Source organism: Chanos chanos, chromosome 2 (genome assembly GCF_902362185.1).
Source record: "Chanos chanos chromosome 2, fChaCha1.1, whole genome shotgun sequence".
NCBI classification, from domain to species: Eukaryota; Metazoa; Chordata; class Actinopteri; order Gonorynchiformes; family Chanidae; genus Chanos; species Chanos chanos.
Window position 1 is genome coordinate 5,593,781 of NC_044496.1, and position 17,739 is coordinate 5,611,519.

General features: G+C 40.3%; 2 protein-coding genes across 2 annotated transcripts; both read left to right on the forward strand.

Moving 5' to 3' along the window:
- Window positions 1-6,564: 6,564 nt before the first annotated feature.
- On the forward strand, window positions 6,565-11,168 carry LOC115804309 (chymotrypsin B-like). Its single transcript, XM_030764678.1, has 7 exons — window positions 6,565-6,616; window positions 8,360-8,463; window positions 8,628-8,707; window positions 9,083-9,167; window positions 9,471-9,651; window positions 10,531-10,664; window positions 11,007-11,168. Exons 1-7 carry the CDS (start codon window positions 6,565-6,567, stop codon window positions 11,166-11,168), a joined length of 798 nt encoding a protein of 265 aa, XP_030620538.1.
- A 2,893-nt stretch (window positions 11,169-14,061) lies between these two features.
- LOC115804281 (chymotrypsin B-like) lies at window positions 14,062-17,140 on the forward strand. The gene is made up of 7 exons (XM_030764625.1): window positions 14,062-14,113; window positions 14,505-14,608; window positions 14,773-14,852; window positions 15,251-15,335; window positions 15,738-15,918; window positions 16,363-16,496; window positions 16,849-17,140. The coding sequence occupies exons 1-7, from the start codon at window positions 14,062-14,064 to the stop codon at window positions 17,008-17,010; spliced, it is 798 nt and encodes a 265-aa protein (XP_030620485.1). The 3' UTR covers window positions 17,011-17,140.
- Window positions 17,141-17,739: the final 599 nt, after the last annotated feature.

Here is a 17,739-nt window from a genome sequence, read left to right on the forward strand (position 1 = left end):
ACTTTTCAGAAGCACCATGTAATGCTTTTTCACAGTAATTATGTGTATATGGGTCAGTGTCTACATGCACAAATGTGTATGTGTGTACAGGTTTATTTGAATATCAAGACCTGCTAAGAAAGCACTATAATATGGATGCTGAAGTCATAAAGTCATAAAAGCATGTAGTTGTGAACATGTATGTGTGTGTGTGTGTGTGTGTTCTTATTTGTCTGTTTTCCCATGCTCTGGAGCTAAAAGGTGATTTTGTTTCATTTCTCTATATTCAGTTACAAAACTGAAACACGTCTAAAAAATATTTAATTTTGCCCATATTATAGTTCTGTTCCTCTGTTACTGACATATTTCCCACATAAACAGGTGTGCCCACATACAGAAAAATTCTGCCCTCTGGTGGACAGACTCTTTCACAGACATGTACTGGCCAGATTATTTTCAGACTTTATTCATTTAAATTTTTTTTTTTTATCAAGCAACATTCAAAACAAAAATAACTTTGAAATATACTTACTAAGCACAACAAACATATGTTTTAAAGAGAGTATTATTACATATTAAAGTGATTTTTCAGTTGAATTAAGAACCAGTTTATTCCTACACGATTTGTACCACGCATGTGTGAACATTTTAACCAGAAACAACTGGCAGTTCCCAGTGAAAGTCTATTTAAAGATATGTAATGCTTGTAATAGCACAGATATAGAAATGTTTCTATATCTATGTGTTATAGAGTGAGCGAGTGACAGTCCTCATTTTGTATGCTGTGGATTAGCATTTTTGGCAAGTTCTGGTGTCGTATGAAATATGGAACGGCATGAAATCTGGAACAGGTGCATCCGGTTAGCCATTTTCACAGGAAATACGTCAAATTCTGTCTACAGTTACTAATGTAAATTATCACATTTGGAGGCACCAAACTGTGAAACGGCTGTTAAACATAGAACATACTTACAAAAAGTAAAGTGTGAAAGAATGAAATCCCACTTTTGTGGTGTATCTAATCCCTTTACAATACGTTTGGCTAACCGAGCCGCTAATACGATGCTTTGCCCATATACCTTGGCTCAATAAACTAATTGTAAACGATATGACATGGGATGTACATTACATGTCTATACGAACAGAATTATTGTTGTGAATTTGTAGTTTGGTTGTGTGTCTAGCAATTAGGTATTGTGTTGCTTATATATTTTAATTAATTGATTTTCCCACTTTGATTTTGCAATGCACCGTTGTATTGTCGACAGAATTTGACGTATTTCCTATGAAAATGGCTAACCGGATGCACCCGTTCCAGATTTCATGCCGTTCTATATTTCATACGACACCGGTTGTGAAAAAAATTCCTATGAGTGATGGAATTTCGGAAAATCGACAACATAACGCCCGTGGTAGTTAAAGAACAGTTTGACCCACATTCGATTCTGTTCAATAAAATGCATGTGTATGTCGTCTCTGTACAGACTTTAGACCCATTGCATCTTTAAAACATGTCTGTTGCTATCCCTCTGCTAACAGTGAAAAATAACAGGACTACAAAGCAAGACACTTAGCTAATGCCTCACCAATTTCACAAGGTGAGCAGAGGCTAACCATAGCCAGCTTCACTGATCGGGGGATCACAAGTGTTTTCACAACAACCACCCAGTTAACTTAATCAAACACATCGATTACTTAAGGATTTGGTAGCTGCAGTTGTGTAGAATAAATCAGAAGTTTTAGCCATATTTTCACATATTATCAAAGACAAATGTGATCATACACCAACACTGTGCTTACATGATATACATTTATTGACACGCAAAGTTATTGTTTATTAGATTAGATTACATTAGCCTCAATTTCATTATGCGGAGTACAAGTACACAGCCACACATAACCAGCGTCCAACCAAAAGGGAGTGTGAGGTAGAGTCGGAGTCAAAAAAAGGCCAAAAATTTATTGTCATATGCACAGTTAAAACAACGACATAAAAAAATCACACATGCGTAGAACGGATCAGGCATAAGGGCAGGTGGACTACCCTGCCCCTTCAGTGAAGATTAAGGCCTAATTTGAATTTTTTTTCTTTAATTTATTTTCACTTTAAAATAACAATACATAATTTAGCCCACCATAATTCGCTAAAACCAAAGTTACGTTCCAGCCTACGTTTTCAAATCCACTTGATTGGTTGTCTGGGTGAGTGCTAGCTAACATAGCGTAAGCTTGTTGTGTTGCGTGTGTGTGGACTCCCAAGTTGGCAACTTTCCCACAGTATTTCAAGAAAGTAGCCAGCTTAATTTGTTATCTAGCTTTTAAAAAAACAAAATAAACATCCGAAAATGGCTTTCACCATGCAGATGGTGAAACGTACAAGGTTACATGGTATGTTGTATTCCAGTATTGACGGGCAGAGAATATTGGTGACAACTTATGCTTGTTGTAAGTGGAGAATATGAAATAGTGACGTATTGCGGAGTGGATGGGGATTTTGCACGGCTGGGCCGGCAGGGGCACCCAACCGAAAAGAGATGAGGCAATGCGCATCCTTTTTAGGGGGATATGATAAGAATATGTCTGAGAATCGGTGCTTTTGTGAGGATTGCTGCAGTCACTCCTGGGACCTGACTCAGTTTGTTGTATTCTCTTTGAACTGCACAATAAACTTATACTACATCAGACTCAGTATTGGACTTCTATTGTTTTGTCTCAGGACAGGTATCAGTGTGGTGTTAGGACTCATCTGGCCCTGACTTTGTGGTCTCTCCCACAGGACCCTGGGACTTGCGTATCAACTAGCACTGACTAACCAGCTGTTCAGGAGAACACTGACAAGCCAAAATATTTTGGGGTGCTACGTTGGTTGAGGGATACTTATATCTGTTGGGTAGGCCTATTGTGTTAGCCTATTGTTTATGTCACTAATAGTTTTGTTAATTTTACTACATTGCACTACCTGTGGTAGATTCTGTTCCTCAGTAGATACTGATTCTCAGTTTCCAGTTGCATGTGTTTGTTAGCAGAGGCTTCTCCATAACGTTGTGTGCGTGACTTGACCTGGTGGTTGTTTCTTTAAGCGCTCACTTGCTTTATGTCGGTAAACGTTGTTGGCTCTGTTGAAATCAAGCTCAGAGAGTCGCTATCATACGATGGTGTGTGGATGGTACGTGTTTCCTGGAGTTTGTTGATCTGTTAGTGTGAGTGTGTGTGTGTGTGTGTGTGTGCGTGTGGTGTGGTGATGCACTTGTTAAATAATCGTATAGCTGTGCGCAGCGTGTGTAATTTTTGGGTAAAAAGTCACCGCCCCCCTCCCTGCATTTCAATGACCCCCCCCCCCCCCCCCCCCCCCTTCGTTCTCCACTTACGCCGGCTCTGCTCCAAGCATGCAGAGAGAGTGCGCTTGGCGTGAGAGCGGTGTGATGATTAGAAATTAAAAGCTGGCACGTACAACTAACATGACCTTAAATTCCCAAGGTGCCGATAAACATGAACAAACTTGTGAGATAACACATTATTTTGCTTTGAGAGGAAATCATAAAGGTGAGCCAGCAGGAACAGTAATCTGCATCCGTCGGGAAACCAGCCCGATCTTCACCAGTTTATCGAATTACTGATTAAATTAAAAAGAAAGAAGGAGCTGATTTGTTTTTTTTTTCCCCCGATAAATTCGTGCCTTGCTCAAGGGCACTTCAGCCGTGGTCGTTGAGGGAAGGGAAAGCGCTGTTCATTCACTCCCCTCGCCCATGTTTTTCCTGATGATCCAAGGGATTGAACTGGCAACCTTTCAGTCACAAGCCCACTTCTCTGGGCTTTTAGACCACAGCTGCCCTCAGGTAATGGGAGAGCGGAATCAGAGTGACATAAAAGTAACACCTAGTATTATCGCTAAAATATAGGCCATTATGAAACATCTGTGACCTGTAAAATCTGTAGCCTGTTTAAAAAAGGCTAGGCCTACATGGCATCAAATGTAGCCTATAGGCCAGGGGTGTCCAAACTTTTTGCAAAGAGGGCCAAATTTGATAAAGTGAAGATGCCCGGGGGCCAATAGTTCCTTCTGACATTTTTTTCACCACAAATGTTACATGAAAATACACACTGTTATAAAATAATTTTCATTGTCACAATTACCTTAATTTTTCAAATGGCAATGTAACCAAATATAAGCCACTCAGGCAGGTGTGAACAACTCTAAAGACAATTCTGCCTTTCATTTATATCTGGAGAGTCAGATAACATTGAACAAACTGTATAGAATACTTTAAATTTCCATGAGTTTGATAAATATCTTTGCCTCATGAACATTTTAAACAGGAGTTATAAGTAATGCAAAGTGGTCTGTTATCATTAAAGTTTAAAACAAGTGAATTTTGCCCTTGTCTTTTACAAGATCTTTCAGGAAGCCAAAGTTTGTGTCACATCTACAGGAAGATTATACTTTATTAATCCCACAACTGGGAAATTGACTTGCCACAACAAGAAATAAACACCTATGTAAATATACACAATACACACAATATGAGGTCAAACAGCTCTGTCACGTTCATGTTGTCGTCAGCTCCTCTTAAAAAAAAATCAGTAGTTGTGCAGTGTCAGATGCATCGGTGCTTTCATCGCAGACTAATGAGAAATAATCAAAAGCCACTCCTCTGTCCCCCAGGTGTCTCTGAATATCTGACGATATGTCCTCAACTCTCCGTGCCAGGCAAACATTCATAAATTCTTGCTTCCTCTCGGGGCAAATGTTCTCAACCATTTTCATGACACAGTCTTTGACAAACGTACCTTCAGTAAAAGGTTTGCCATGTTTAGTTATTAACATGGCCACTTCGTAGCTGGCTTTGGTGATAGTTTCGTTTGACTCACAGGCCCGCGTGAAGAATCGATGTTGCGATGCCAGAGCAGTTTGGAGTTGCTTCACTTTTTCAGCGCAGTCACTCCCTGTTAGCTTGCTATATGTTGTAGCATGTTTAGTCTCGTAGTGTCTCTTAACGTTGAAATCCTTACACAATGCAACCGTCTTTTTACAAATTAGACATACACAATTGCCTCGATTTTCAGTGAAGTACTGTAATTCCCACTGCTCCTAAAAGCGGCGGCCCTGACAGTCAACTTTTCTCTTTTTTTTTTTTTTTTTTTTTTTTTTTTTTTTTTGCGGTCGCCATGGCAGAAATGAGCGGAGAAGGGTTCGCGGCACAGTAGCAGAGGCAGATAGCATTAGAATGGTGCTGCCGCCATGTGGTGAAAGGAGGAATTACATTTTTAAAGTTTTATGATTTATTTATTCTGACAGAGCTGGCGAGCCATAAATAACACATAATAAGACTGAAGCTGCAGGCCGTATGAAATCTGACCGCGGGCCGTCATTGGCCCGCGGGCCGGACTTTGGACATGCCTGCTATAGGCTATGAGGTAACATTTTATTTTCTTCCTTTTTTCATTGCGGCTAAATCCTCTGCTGACGACTTGAAATCAAACGTGTCTAATGTGTCTTTGCAGCTTGCAATGTCCTGTTTAGGGATAGACTTCGTTATAACTAGCCTATGTTTTGTTATAGGCTAATGTGAAAAGTTTATTGTGATAACAAGATATTTTCACGTTACAACAAGATAGCCTATGTTTACATTACTACGACATACAAACTTATCAGGGAAACTTTCCTTGTTATAACAGTTATCATGTTAATAACGTGAAACGTTTCATGTTAAAACGTGATAATAACTTAAAGTTATGTTTCACATTGTAAGGGGATAAGTTGGTCTCGGAACCTTCGGTGCCCCTCCAGCAGATCACTGAGAAATGTCGCTACCTCCAGAGGGTCGGACTCATGCTTTCCTCTGTGCAGCCATGCATTTTAAAATCCTTCTTAGTGTACGCATACCCATTACAATATCATCCACTGTGCTCAGTAACAGCAGAATCTCACCACGTCTCAACCCAAGCACGAAGCAGAACTTAATCAAATCGTGTAAATGAGCCATAGACCTATTCCTCAGTTTATGCATTCTCCGCACTCCATTTCCTCATTCAAACATGAGTTTCACATTATAGCCTAGTAATATTATTATTTTGTCATAACGTGAAACGTTTCATGTTATAACAATATAATTTATCACGTTTTCATATGAAACGTTTCACGTCATAACAAGATATAGCCTAGTCTATTGTTATAACAAGAAAAGTTTCTTGTTATAATGTGATAAGTTTGTGTGTCGTAATAACGTGAAAATATCTTGTTATAACGTGAAAATGTCTTGTTAAAACGTGAAAAACAGGTTATCACAATAAACTTTTCACGTTATAAGGTGATACTGAACCATTTCTCTTTTTCTGCCATGGTAGCAATACAAGCAAGTTTTTTTTTACTTTTTGGGGGTTTTTTTACCAGGCAAAAACCGGCAATTACCGGCTAACGGAAACCCTGATGGGAATAGTTACAGGTGATATGCAGCTCATGCTGAATCCAAGAGTTAATATTTCACTCACAATTCAGGGTTGCTCCTCTCACCAGAAGCCCATTGGTGAACATCATGCCAGGGTTTGGCGTTAAATAAGCTCGTAGCCCATGCTGTGACAATCACAATGGCTTTCCTGTGGCTCGTGTCTTGCTTTGCTGTCATCAGTGCAGCCTATGGTGAGTAGAGTGTTTCAAGCTCGCGAAAATCAGATCTGGTGATATTTTTTAAAACAATACTTTGATATTATACCTATTATGGAGTACCAGGGCAACACTGAGGGAAAAAACATGAGATTTCGAGAACGATGTCGTAATATTACGAAGATAAAGACGTAATTTCACGAGAAAAAGTCATAATATTACGGGAATGACAAAACTGTAAACCTATGTTTGTTCAACAAGCAAAACCGCATTTATCAAATGTTTAATGATAAGATGATTAAGTCGCCTGTTGACTGATGTGTGTGGCACAGCACGACGCCTGAGACATACAGCGATTACAAGAAGCAAGTTCACGCTGCCATTTACTGCTCTCTTGGCCGTTTTGTTGGTTGCTGGTAGTATAATTTCACTAAAATGATGTGTGTTTTCCTCGAAATTTTGCTGTTTTTATAAACATCAAAAAAGACAGCGGCCTTATACCAACCAGTAGCCTACTGGGTCCGATAGATACAGATATCATCAGTATCCAGACAGATAACCAGGACCTTGTCCATGCCAGCAAATTCATGTATCTTGGTAGCACCATCAGCAATTATGGAAAACTAGACTGGAGATACGGACGTCAATGGCCAGTAGTGCATTCGGACAACCAAGAGAGAGGCTGTGGGACAATCATCACCTATCGGTACTTGCAAAGTGCAAAGTGTATCGTGCTGTAGTCTTGTCAACTGCTATATGGTTTTGAGGACTGGACCTAGAGACAGGGGAAGAAGCAACATGTCTTTATGATGAGACATCTTTGCCAGATCATGAGAATAACGGGGAAAGACAGAATGCCAAATGTTGACGTCCTTGAGAAAGCTGGTTTCCCTAGCATGTAAATGATACTAAGCCAACAAAGTCTGAGATGGATAGGCTGCCTACAACAAATGCCTTCAGACCGTCTGCCAAGTCAGCTCCTTTACTCGCAGCTGTCATCCGGCACGCATAGAATTGGACTACCTCGACTGAGATACAAAGGTGTAGCAAAACGCAACATGAAACTCCATAACATTGACTATACCTCATGGGAAACTGCCACCAAGTGCAGATCTGGTTGGCGTGGTTTACTACATGAATCATGATTCTATAGGGCAGTCATCATCAAATCAATGGACAGCATACTATGGCTGCTGCTACTACTACTACTACAACTATTATGGGTTTTTTTCCCTCGCAAAATTACGACTGTGTTATCGTAATATTATGGCTTTTTAAAAAAAAAATATGACTTTATTCTCATTAAATTACGACCGTATTCTCGTAGTATGACTTTTTTTTCTCAATTATGACTTTATCTTCGTAATATTATGATCTTATTCTCGAAATCTCAGAATGTTTTTACCTCAGTGTGGCCCATCCTAAATACATTCATATAGGTTCATCCCTAATATTATTTTTTATTTTATTAACACATGGATATATGTGCTAGTTAAACTTGGTGAAGGGTCAGAAAAGAATTTCCAATTTCTACAGCATAGTGATATATGGTTACTGTCACTATGGAGTCAGTGATGTATAGGAGTTCATTCAGTATTTAATGTTTTGACTCATCACCCTACCCCATCAAAGGCGATCATTTTTTAAAAATTATTTTATTCACTTAGTAATGAGAGAGAAACACAAATTAGATTAAAACAACAACATCAACAATGTAATTGTGTACTAGCGCTTTATAACACATTACCATCACTGATATTCTTCTATCTCTTTCTGAAGGCTGTGGCACCCCTGCCATCCCCCCTGTGGTGACTGGCTATGCCCGCATTGTCAACGGTGAGGAGGCAGTTCCCCACTCCTGGCCCTGGCAGGTGTCCCTGCAGGTAATCGTCAGTCACACATCAGCTGACCTTTTAATTCATTTATTACTTACCTGGTCAGTCTGTGAATTCATTGTTAATGTCAACTGACGGATTACATCTGGAATTTATCCACTCAGATAACAGGATTGATAGATCATATGTTTATGAAATGTTCTTATTCTCAGGACTACACTGGTTTCCACTTCTGCGGTGGCTCTCTGATCAGTGAGAACTGGGTTGTGACTGCTGCCCACTGCGATGTGAGGTGAGTCTTTGCTCATTTTATCAGTTTGGACAGACCTGTCAACAACTCACTCAAAGTTTGCAGCTCTAGATTAGAGATCTCTGTATCGATAGATGTAGTGCACTGAAACAAGGCACACATTCAACCTGCAAAATGTACATGGAAATCTACTCTACAACAACTCTTAAGGGGCCTGAAAAAAAGACTCTCCCATGCAGTCTGTTCATCGAATTAACAGCACAAGTAAAATAAATACCGGAATGTTACTTGCACATTTGATGCATTTTGTCGCTCTGGTTCCAGTTTGCTCTTTTACTGGTTTAATTATTCTGCCACAGTAAGAACTGTATGTGTGTGTGTGTGTGTGTGTGTGTGTGTGTATGCGTGTGCCAACAGCACCAGCCACCGTGTGATCCTTGGTGAACATAACAAAGGAAGCAGTGCCACACAGGAGAATATTCAGACCATGAGAGTGGGGAAGGTCAGTCTTTCCCTTGTCACAATTCTTACTTACCTTAAAAACACACACCATCAGTTCTTACTTTCCTTAAAAACACATACACCTTGTCTTTTCAGAATTCTTACTTACTTTAAACAGACACACACCATTAGCCTCTGTTCTTCAGAAGTCTTTAGAAACACATAAGTATATTCCAAATATGTTCAAATCAACTGAGAGTTTTATTAAGATTAGAGAAGTTTGTTGTCTTCATTTTGGTCAAAAGTTGGAACATGTAATGGACAGAAAAGTGACCAGTCCACCCCCCAAAATCATTCTATACAGGTGTTCACTCACCCCCAGTGGAACTCCAACACCATCAACAATGACATCGCTCTGATCAAACTGGCTTCCCCCGCTTCTCTGAACTCCCATGTGTCTCCCGTCTGCCTGGCAGAGTCTTCTGATAACTTCGCACCAGGCATGACCTGTGTGACCTCTGGCTGGGGTCTGCTCCGTTACAGTGGTAAAATAAACCCCCTCTCTCTTCATTACTGTTTATACTGTCTTTAATCTGACCTACAGCTGAGACAGGCTACAGCCATAACTGCGCTGTCTGAATACCGATCAGCTGTGTTTTGTCTATGGGATATTCTGTAGTAGACCACAGCACAGGTTGAGTATCCCTTATCCAAAATGCCTGGGACCAGAGGTGTTTCGGATTTTGGATTTTTTCGGATATTCGAGTACACTGGAATAGGTTCTTGCTAGATTGGATCAGCCAGAGGCAGCTCCTGCTGCGATTGCTTGTTTCGTTGTCAGGCAACTGGTGATGCTCGGTATTCGAAATGGTTAAGGTTAGGGTTAGGGTTAGCCAATCAGAGGCATGCGAACGCTTTCATCACACGGAGCAGAGCATCACTTCCGTCCCACCCGCTGATCCAATCCAGCACCAACCATTTGAATATGAACAAATTGAGATATCTTTGTGCCAACAGAGCTTCACAGCCCCATATGGGCAAGTGAGGTGTAGAATTTTCCACTTGTGGCATCATGTTGGCGCTCAGAAAGACTCAGATTTTAGAGCGTTTCAGAATTCGGATTAGGGATGCTCAATCTGTGCTGTATATTACTGAATAATGGCGTTCGTTGAATGATGTCATTCAGTAAGAGCAACCTTATTTTTCTGTAAATGACACATCACTTTTCATTTATCACATCATCACCAGTAGCTTAAGCAGGAATTTGTATTTGAGCCCCTGAGTAAGAAAGCATACTCTCTAAATTTGCGAGAAGCTGACCACGATGGTTTTGTTCCCTTGGTTTGTCTGATTCATGTAAAATCAGGCAGCCCCCCCACCCCACCCTTATCCGTTTCCTCACTTCATTCTCTCTTTTTTTTTAGACTGGTTCACCCCCAACCAGCTGCAGCAGGCTGCCCTGCCCCTTCTGTCCAATGATCAGTGTAAGACATACTGGGGAAGCAACATCTCCGATGTGATGATCTGTGCTGGAGCTGCTGGTGCCTCCTCTTGCATGGTGAGGCCGACCTGTCATTTATCCATCTTAAGCAGTTCCCTCACTTCTACGTACTCTACAAACTAATACTGAATCTGGAACTGAATCTGAATCTATAACTGAAACAATAACATAAGTAATGAATAAATGACACCTTGCCTTTTGTAAAATGCAGTTAAATCGAAATTTCAAAAAGGATGCAATTTATCTTAGTCCATTACTGATTGATGTGTAATATTCCAACAGTAATAGAGCATGTAGAGTTTTTCACACCAATCTTTACACAGCCACTCATCTGGCATTTGCTTTTGAAATGACCTACTCTCTCTTTCTCTCTCTCTCTCTCTCTCACTCACTGTTTAGGGTGATTCTGGTGGTCCTCTGGTGTGCCAGAAGAACAACGTTTGGACTCTGGTCGGTATTGTTTCCTGGGGAAGCAGCAGATGCTCCACCTCCACACCCGGTGTGTACGCTCGCGTTACTGAACTGCGCGCTTGGGTGGACCAGACCCTGGCTGCTAACTAAGATGTCAAAGCCTGCCAAAAAAAAAAAAAAAGCAGAACAGCGCCATCCATTGCCCATTAGGTCCAGAAAATATGCATAATCAAGCCATCAAACACATTCACATTACTACAATAAAAATCAATGAAACAACACTAGTTAGTTGTGTTTGTAGTGTTTTGTTGCTGTTTTATTAACACAGTGTTTCATGATGTGCCTCCCCACCCCCTTATGAGTCCATGTCAAGCATTTCTTTGATACAAGGGTCAAGTGAGAACACAGAGCATAGCGTAATGAACACATGTACATTGATATTTAATCATTAAGTGAACGCTTTTATCCAAAGGGACTTTGAAGTGAGGCAGAATACAGACCACGCATGTAGCCATTAAGCACCTGTCTGTGATACAAGTATCAAGCTAAGTTCAGTATTAGAACAAATACAAGCACAAAAAAAGTTGAAGGAATTAAGAGTGAACTATAGTCAGGTTACAGGTTGATACAGTGCTAACGGAGGTCATATCAAGACATATCATGAAAATTCCCTTTTTTCAGCACATCAAAAGTGCACAAAAATCTACCCATTCATCAATGCCATTGCTTCAATAGCTCTTTACATCCAAAGGTATAGGGGCCAAAAGTCTTTTTTTTTTTTCCCCCACACTATTCTAAAACTAAACATTTTTGTTTGTTGCCTTGACTATCTGATTCAAATGCATACTCCAGCTCCTGCTGAGGTGAAATTCAATATCCTTTTTTAGAATGAGGAGAGTTTTAGTCCACTCACAATTCAGACATAACTGTGATATAAGCACCCAAACGGCACACTGAGCCTTTGTTTATTTATTTGAAACTGGAGACTGTTTAAGGTCAGGGGCACATCATGAGCCCCTGACTTCAACTCAATACATTCAAAAAGGGGAAAGCGGAGAACGAAGGTAGAATATTACAGGAGTTAGAATATGGAACTTCGCTACAATCTCGCACTTGAAATTTCTAAGTGCCAAGTAGATCCTCCTAATCTATAAGAAGTATGAGATTACAGATGAGGACTCAAGCATGCGGCTGATGATTGAAAGGCTGGTTGAATAAATATAACCTTTAAAAGTTCATTTTCACTGAATTGCAGGGAAAAATACCACAGTGAACACATTAAACGAACATGTAGAGTAGGCTAGAGGAAGACAAATGCTTTTGGAAAGGAACGTAGAGACAGAAAAGGCTGCCCAGCTCTGGTTGGCTAATTTATTCAAAAGACAGAACATTTTAGGGCCAATTATGTAACAGACCATGAGATCTAACTGGTCTATTTGGTTTTCTGCTACAGTCATCCAAATATATATACACACACAACATTAAACACATATGAAATTTATATTTAAAAAATGTGTTATATATATATATATATGTGTGTGTGTGTGTGTGTGTGTGTGTGTATGCATGCATGTATACACTATACTGTACTATACTATTGTCAGGCGTGCAGTGGAGCTGAACCCAAACGCAAGACACAGTGATGGTGGTAACAAAAAAGGAGGACTTTACTTACAAAATGTAGACAAACAAACAGGTGCAAACAGGAACCAAAACTGGATATAAACGGTGCAGCCAAACAGTGCCTTCAAATGAAAACAAACAACGATAGACAAGGGACAAGTCAAACACAAGGGCTTAAGTACAAAAGGAGAACTAAACTGGGGAAACATGATTGGTACAAATTAACAAGGGTAAAACGAGGTTAATAAATAGAATAAACAGAATCAGGTCAGGGGCGGAGACACACGGAACAGGGGCACAAGACATTTCAAAACAAAAATCCAAAAGGAGGTGCAGGCTGCGACAACTATACATATACTTCCCACCTACCACAGTCTCCAGAGTGTAGTGCATTTACTCATACTTTTGTACAATGAACAAAAAGAGCAATATGAGAATATAACGTTTGATGGAGACTGTGATAAGTGAGCAGTAGTTTTCATACACTACTTATGGGTTATCCCATCTGAAACTAGACAGGTTGTAAAGCAGGTGTGTGAGAATCAGTCAGTTTTACTTTTATACATATGGATAAATCTCAAAATACCTGGACAAAGCAGATGCAGCCATTGTAGCATTCGCTCCTATCTGCTACTGTACGTCCGTTGCATTGAACCATTATAGAGGAGCAGAAGTGATGGCTGAAACTACTTGTCGGTTGATAGAAAAGATCTCAGAATTACGAGAAATTAAGTCAGAATTGCGAGAAATAAAGTTGAAATTGCAAGAAAGAAAGTCAAAATTGTGAGAAAAAAGTCAGAATTGCGAGAAATAAAGTCAGAATTCTGAGAAATAAACTCGGAATTCCGAGAAATATGTCAGAATTGCGGGGGGGGGGGGGGGAATACACACCAGACTTCCAAAGCATAAAAATAAAAACAAACGTGGAAGACAGCATAGAAATTGCGGAATGTGCTTATGAACTGCAGCATGATTAGCCTACATAAAGACATGGCCATAAATGTCTGAAGAGACTGAAACGAAGGACCCTCAAACTGAAGGAGCAGGGGAATAGAAATTTAGTAATTTAGAAATTTAGCACAACCCGCGATATAATGAAATCAGCTTGAACGATGCTAGGCTTTTACGTTTTTAATAGGCTACCTATGAAGGCTGCCGGATTGGGTAAAGGGTCAGGCCCTTGTATTTTTGGGGAACATTTGAGAACATTGTGAAGGTCAGAAGATACGGTACTTACGAACGATATAGGGACCTGAACAGCGTGGGAAAGGCTACAGGTGATATCCAGCTGATGCTGAATCCAAGAGTTAATATTTCACTCACAATTCAGGGTTGCTCCTCTCACCAGACACCCATTGGTGAACATCATGCCAGGGTTTGGTGTTAAATAAGCTCGCGACCCGTCGCTGTGTCAATCACAATGGCTTTCCTGTGGCTCGTGTCTTGCTTTGCTGTCATCAGCGCAGCCTATGGTGAGTAGAGTGTTTCAAGCTGGCGAAAATCAGATCTGGAGATTTTTTTAAACAATATTTTGATATAATACATTCATATTTGTTCATCTGTAATATTATTTTTATATAATGCATGGATATATGTGCTAGTTAAACTTAGTGAATGGTCAGAAAAGAATTTCCAATTTCTACAGCGTAGTAATATATGGTTACTGTCACTATGGATTTCATTCAGTATTTAGTGTCTCTTCGCCCTACCCCATCAAGGACGATCATTTTTTAAAAATTATTTTATTCACTTAGTAATGAGAGAGAAACAAAAATTAGATTAAAACAACAACAACAATGTAATTGTGTACTAGCGCTTTATAACGCATTACCATTGTTAATATTCTTCTATCTCTTTCCCAAGGCTGTGGCACCCCTGCCATCCCCCCTGTGGTGACTGGCTATGCCCGCATTGTCAATGGTGAGGAGGCAGTTCCCCACTCCTGGCCCTGGCAGGTGTCCCTGCAGGTAATCGTCAGTCACACATCAGCTGACCTTTTAATTCATTTATTACTTACCTGGTCAGTCTGTGAATTCATTGTTAATGTCAACTGACGGATTACATCTGGAATTTATCCACTCAGATAACAGGATTGATAGATCATATGTTTATGAAATGTTCTTATTCTCAGGACTACACTGGTTTCCACTTCTGCGGTGGCTCTCTGATCAGTGAGAACTGGGTTGTGACTGCTGCCCACTGTGATGTGAGGTGAGTCTTTGCTCATTTTATCAGTTTGGACAGACCTGTCAACAACTCACTCAAAGTTTGCAGCTCTAGATGAGAGATCTCTGTATCGATAGATGTAGTGCACTGAAACAAGGCACACATTCAACCTGCAAAATGTACATGGAAATCTACTCTACAACAACTCTTAAGGGGCCTGAAAAAAGACTCTCCCATGCAGTCTGTTCATCGAATTAACAGCACAAGTTAAATAAATAAAGGAATGTTACTTGTGCAATTGGATGCATTTTCTCGCTCCAATTTGTTCTTTAGGTTCCAGTTTGCTCTTTTACTGGTTTAATTATTCTGCCACAGTAAGAACTGTATGTGTGTGTGTGTGTGTGTGTGTGTGTGTGTGTGTGTGTGTATGTGTGTGCCAACAGCACCAGCCACCGTGTGATCCTTGGTGAACATAACAAAGGAAGCAGTGCCACACAGGAGAATATTCAGACCATGAGAGTGGGGAAGGTCAGTCTTTCCCTTGTCACAATTCTTACTTACCTTAAAAACACATACCATTTGTCTTTTTCACAATTCTTACTTACTTTAAAACACACACACACCATTTGCCTTTTCGGAATTCTTACTTTCCCTAAAAACACACACCATTTGCATTTTCACAGTTCTTACTTACCTTAAAAACACACACCATTTGTCAGAATTCTTTCTTACCTTAAACACACACACACACCATTAGCCTCTCTTCTTCAGAAGTCTTTAGAAACACATAAGTATATTCCAAATATGTTCAAATCAACTGAGAGTTTTATCAAGATCAGAGAAGTTTGTTGTCTTCATTTTGGTCAAAAGTTGGAACATGTAATGGACAGAAAAGTGACCAGTCCACCCCCCCAACATCTTTCTACACAGGTGTTCACTCACCCCCAGTGGAACCCCAACACCATCAACAATGACATCGCTCTGATCAAACTGGCTTCCCCCGCTTCTCTGAACTCCCATGTGTCTCCCGTCTGCCTGGCAGAGTCTTCTGATAACTTCGCACCAGGCATGACCTGTGTGACCTCTGGCTGGGGTCTGCTCCGTTACAGTGGTAAAATAAACCCCCTCTCTCTTCATTACTGTTTATACTGTCTTTAATCTGACCTACAGCTCAGACAGGCTACAGCCATAACTGCAATGTTTGAATACAGATCAACTATGTTTTCTCTATGGGATATTCTGTAGGAGACCGTAGTGCTGTATATTACTGAATAATGCTGTTCGTTGAATGAGGTGATTCAGTAAGAGCAACCTTATTTTTCTGTAAATGACACATCACTTTTCATTTATCACCTCATCACCAGTGGTTTAGCAGGAATTTGTATTTGAGCCCCTGAGTAAGAAAGCATACTCTCTAAATTTGCGAGAAGTGAACCACGATGGTTTTGTTCCCTTGGTTTGTCTGATTCATGCAAAATCAGGCAGCCCCCCCCCCACCCCACCCTTATACGTTTTCTTACTTCATTTTCTCTTTTTGTTTTTTCCTCTTCTCAAGACTGGTACACCCCCAACCAGCTGCAGCAGGCTGCCCTGCCCCTTCTGTCCAATGATCAGTGTAAGACATACTGGGGAAGCAACATCTCCGATGTGATGATCTGTGCTGGAGCTGATGGTGCCTCCTCTTGCATGGTGAGGCCGACCTGTCATTTATCCATCTTAAGCAGTTCCCTCACTTCTACGTACTCTACAAACTAATACTGAATCTGGAACTGAATCTGAATCTATAACTGAAACAATAACATAAGTAATGAATAAATGACACCTTGCCTTTTGTAAAATGCAGTTAAATCAAAATTTCAAAAAGGATGCAATTTATCTTAGTCCATTACTGATTGATGTGTAATATTCCAACAGTAATAGAGCACGTAGAGTTTTTCACACCAATCTTTACACAGCCACTCATCTGGCATCTGCTTTTGAAATGACCTGCTCTCTCTTTCTCTCTCTCTCTCTCTCTCTCTCTCTCTCACTCACTGTTTAGGGTGATTCTGGTGGTCCTCTGGTGTGCCAGAAGAACAACGTTTGGACTCTGGTCGGTATTGTTTCCTGGGGAAGCAGCAGATGCTCCACCTCCACACCCGCTGTGTACGCTCGCGTTACTGAACTGCGCGCTTGGGTGGACCAGACCCTGGCTGCTAACTAAGATGTCAAAGCCTTCTAAAAAAAAAAGTAGAACAGTGCCATCCATCGGTTCGTAGGTCCAGAAAATATGCATGGTCCAACCACTGAATAGATTCACATATCTACAATAAAAATCATTGCAACAACACTAATTAATTGTGTTTGTAGTGTTTTATTGCTGCTTTATTAATGCAGTGTTTGTTGATGTGCATTGGGAGTTCAGTTGCTTGGTCAATGCCACTTACTTGTGTGATTGGACAGTGTTAGTCAATACTCAATCAAGATTAATAAAGAAATCATACATTTTAAATGGTTATTCTTATGTTTGACTTTTAGTCTCATCTTACCAAGACATGTGGTTTTAAACAGCAAGTGTGTCCCCCATAAAGACCGCCTGACCCCCCATACAAGTCCATTTCAAACATTTTATACAAGGGTCAAGTGAGAACACAGAACATAGCGTAATGAACACATTTACATTGATATTTAATCATTAAGTGAACGCTTTTATCCAAAGGGACTTTGAAGTTAGGCAGAATACAGACCAAGCATGCAGCCATGAGGCACCTTTCTGTGATATAAGCACCAAGCTAAGTTCAAGTATTAGAACAGATAAAAGTGCCAAAAAAGTTGAAGGAATTAAAAGAGTGAACTGCAGTCCGGTACAGTTGGAAACAGTGCTTACAGACCAGGGCTACAGAAGTGTGAAAGAAGAAGCAGTGTGAAAAGTTGGGATGCTATGAAAAATGAT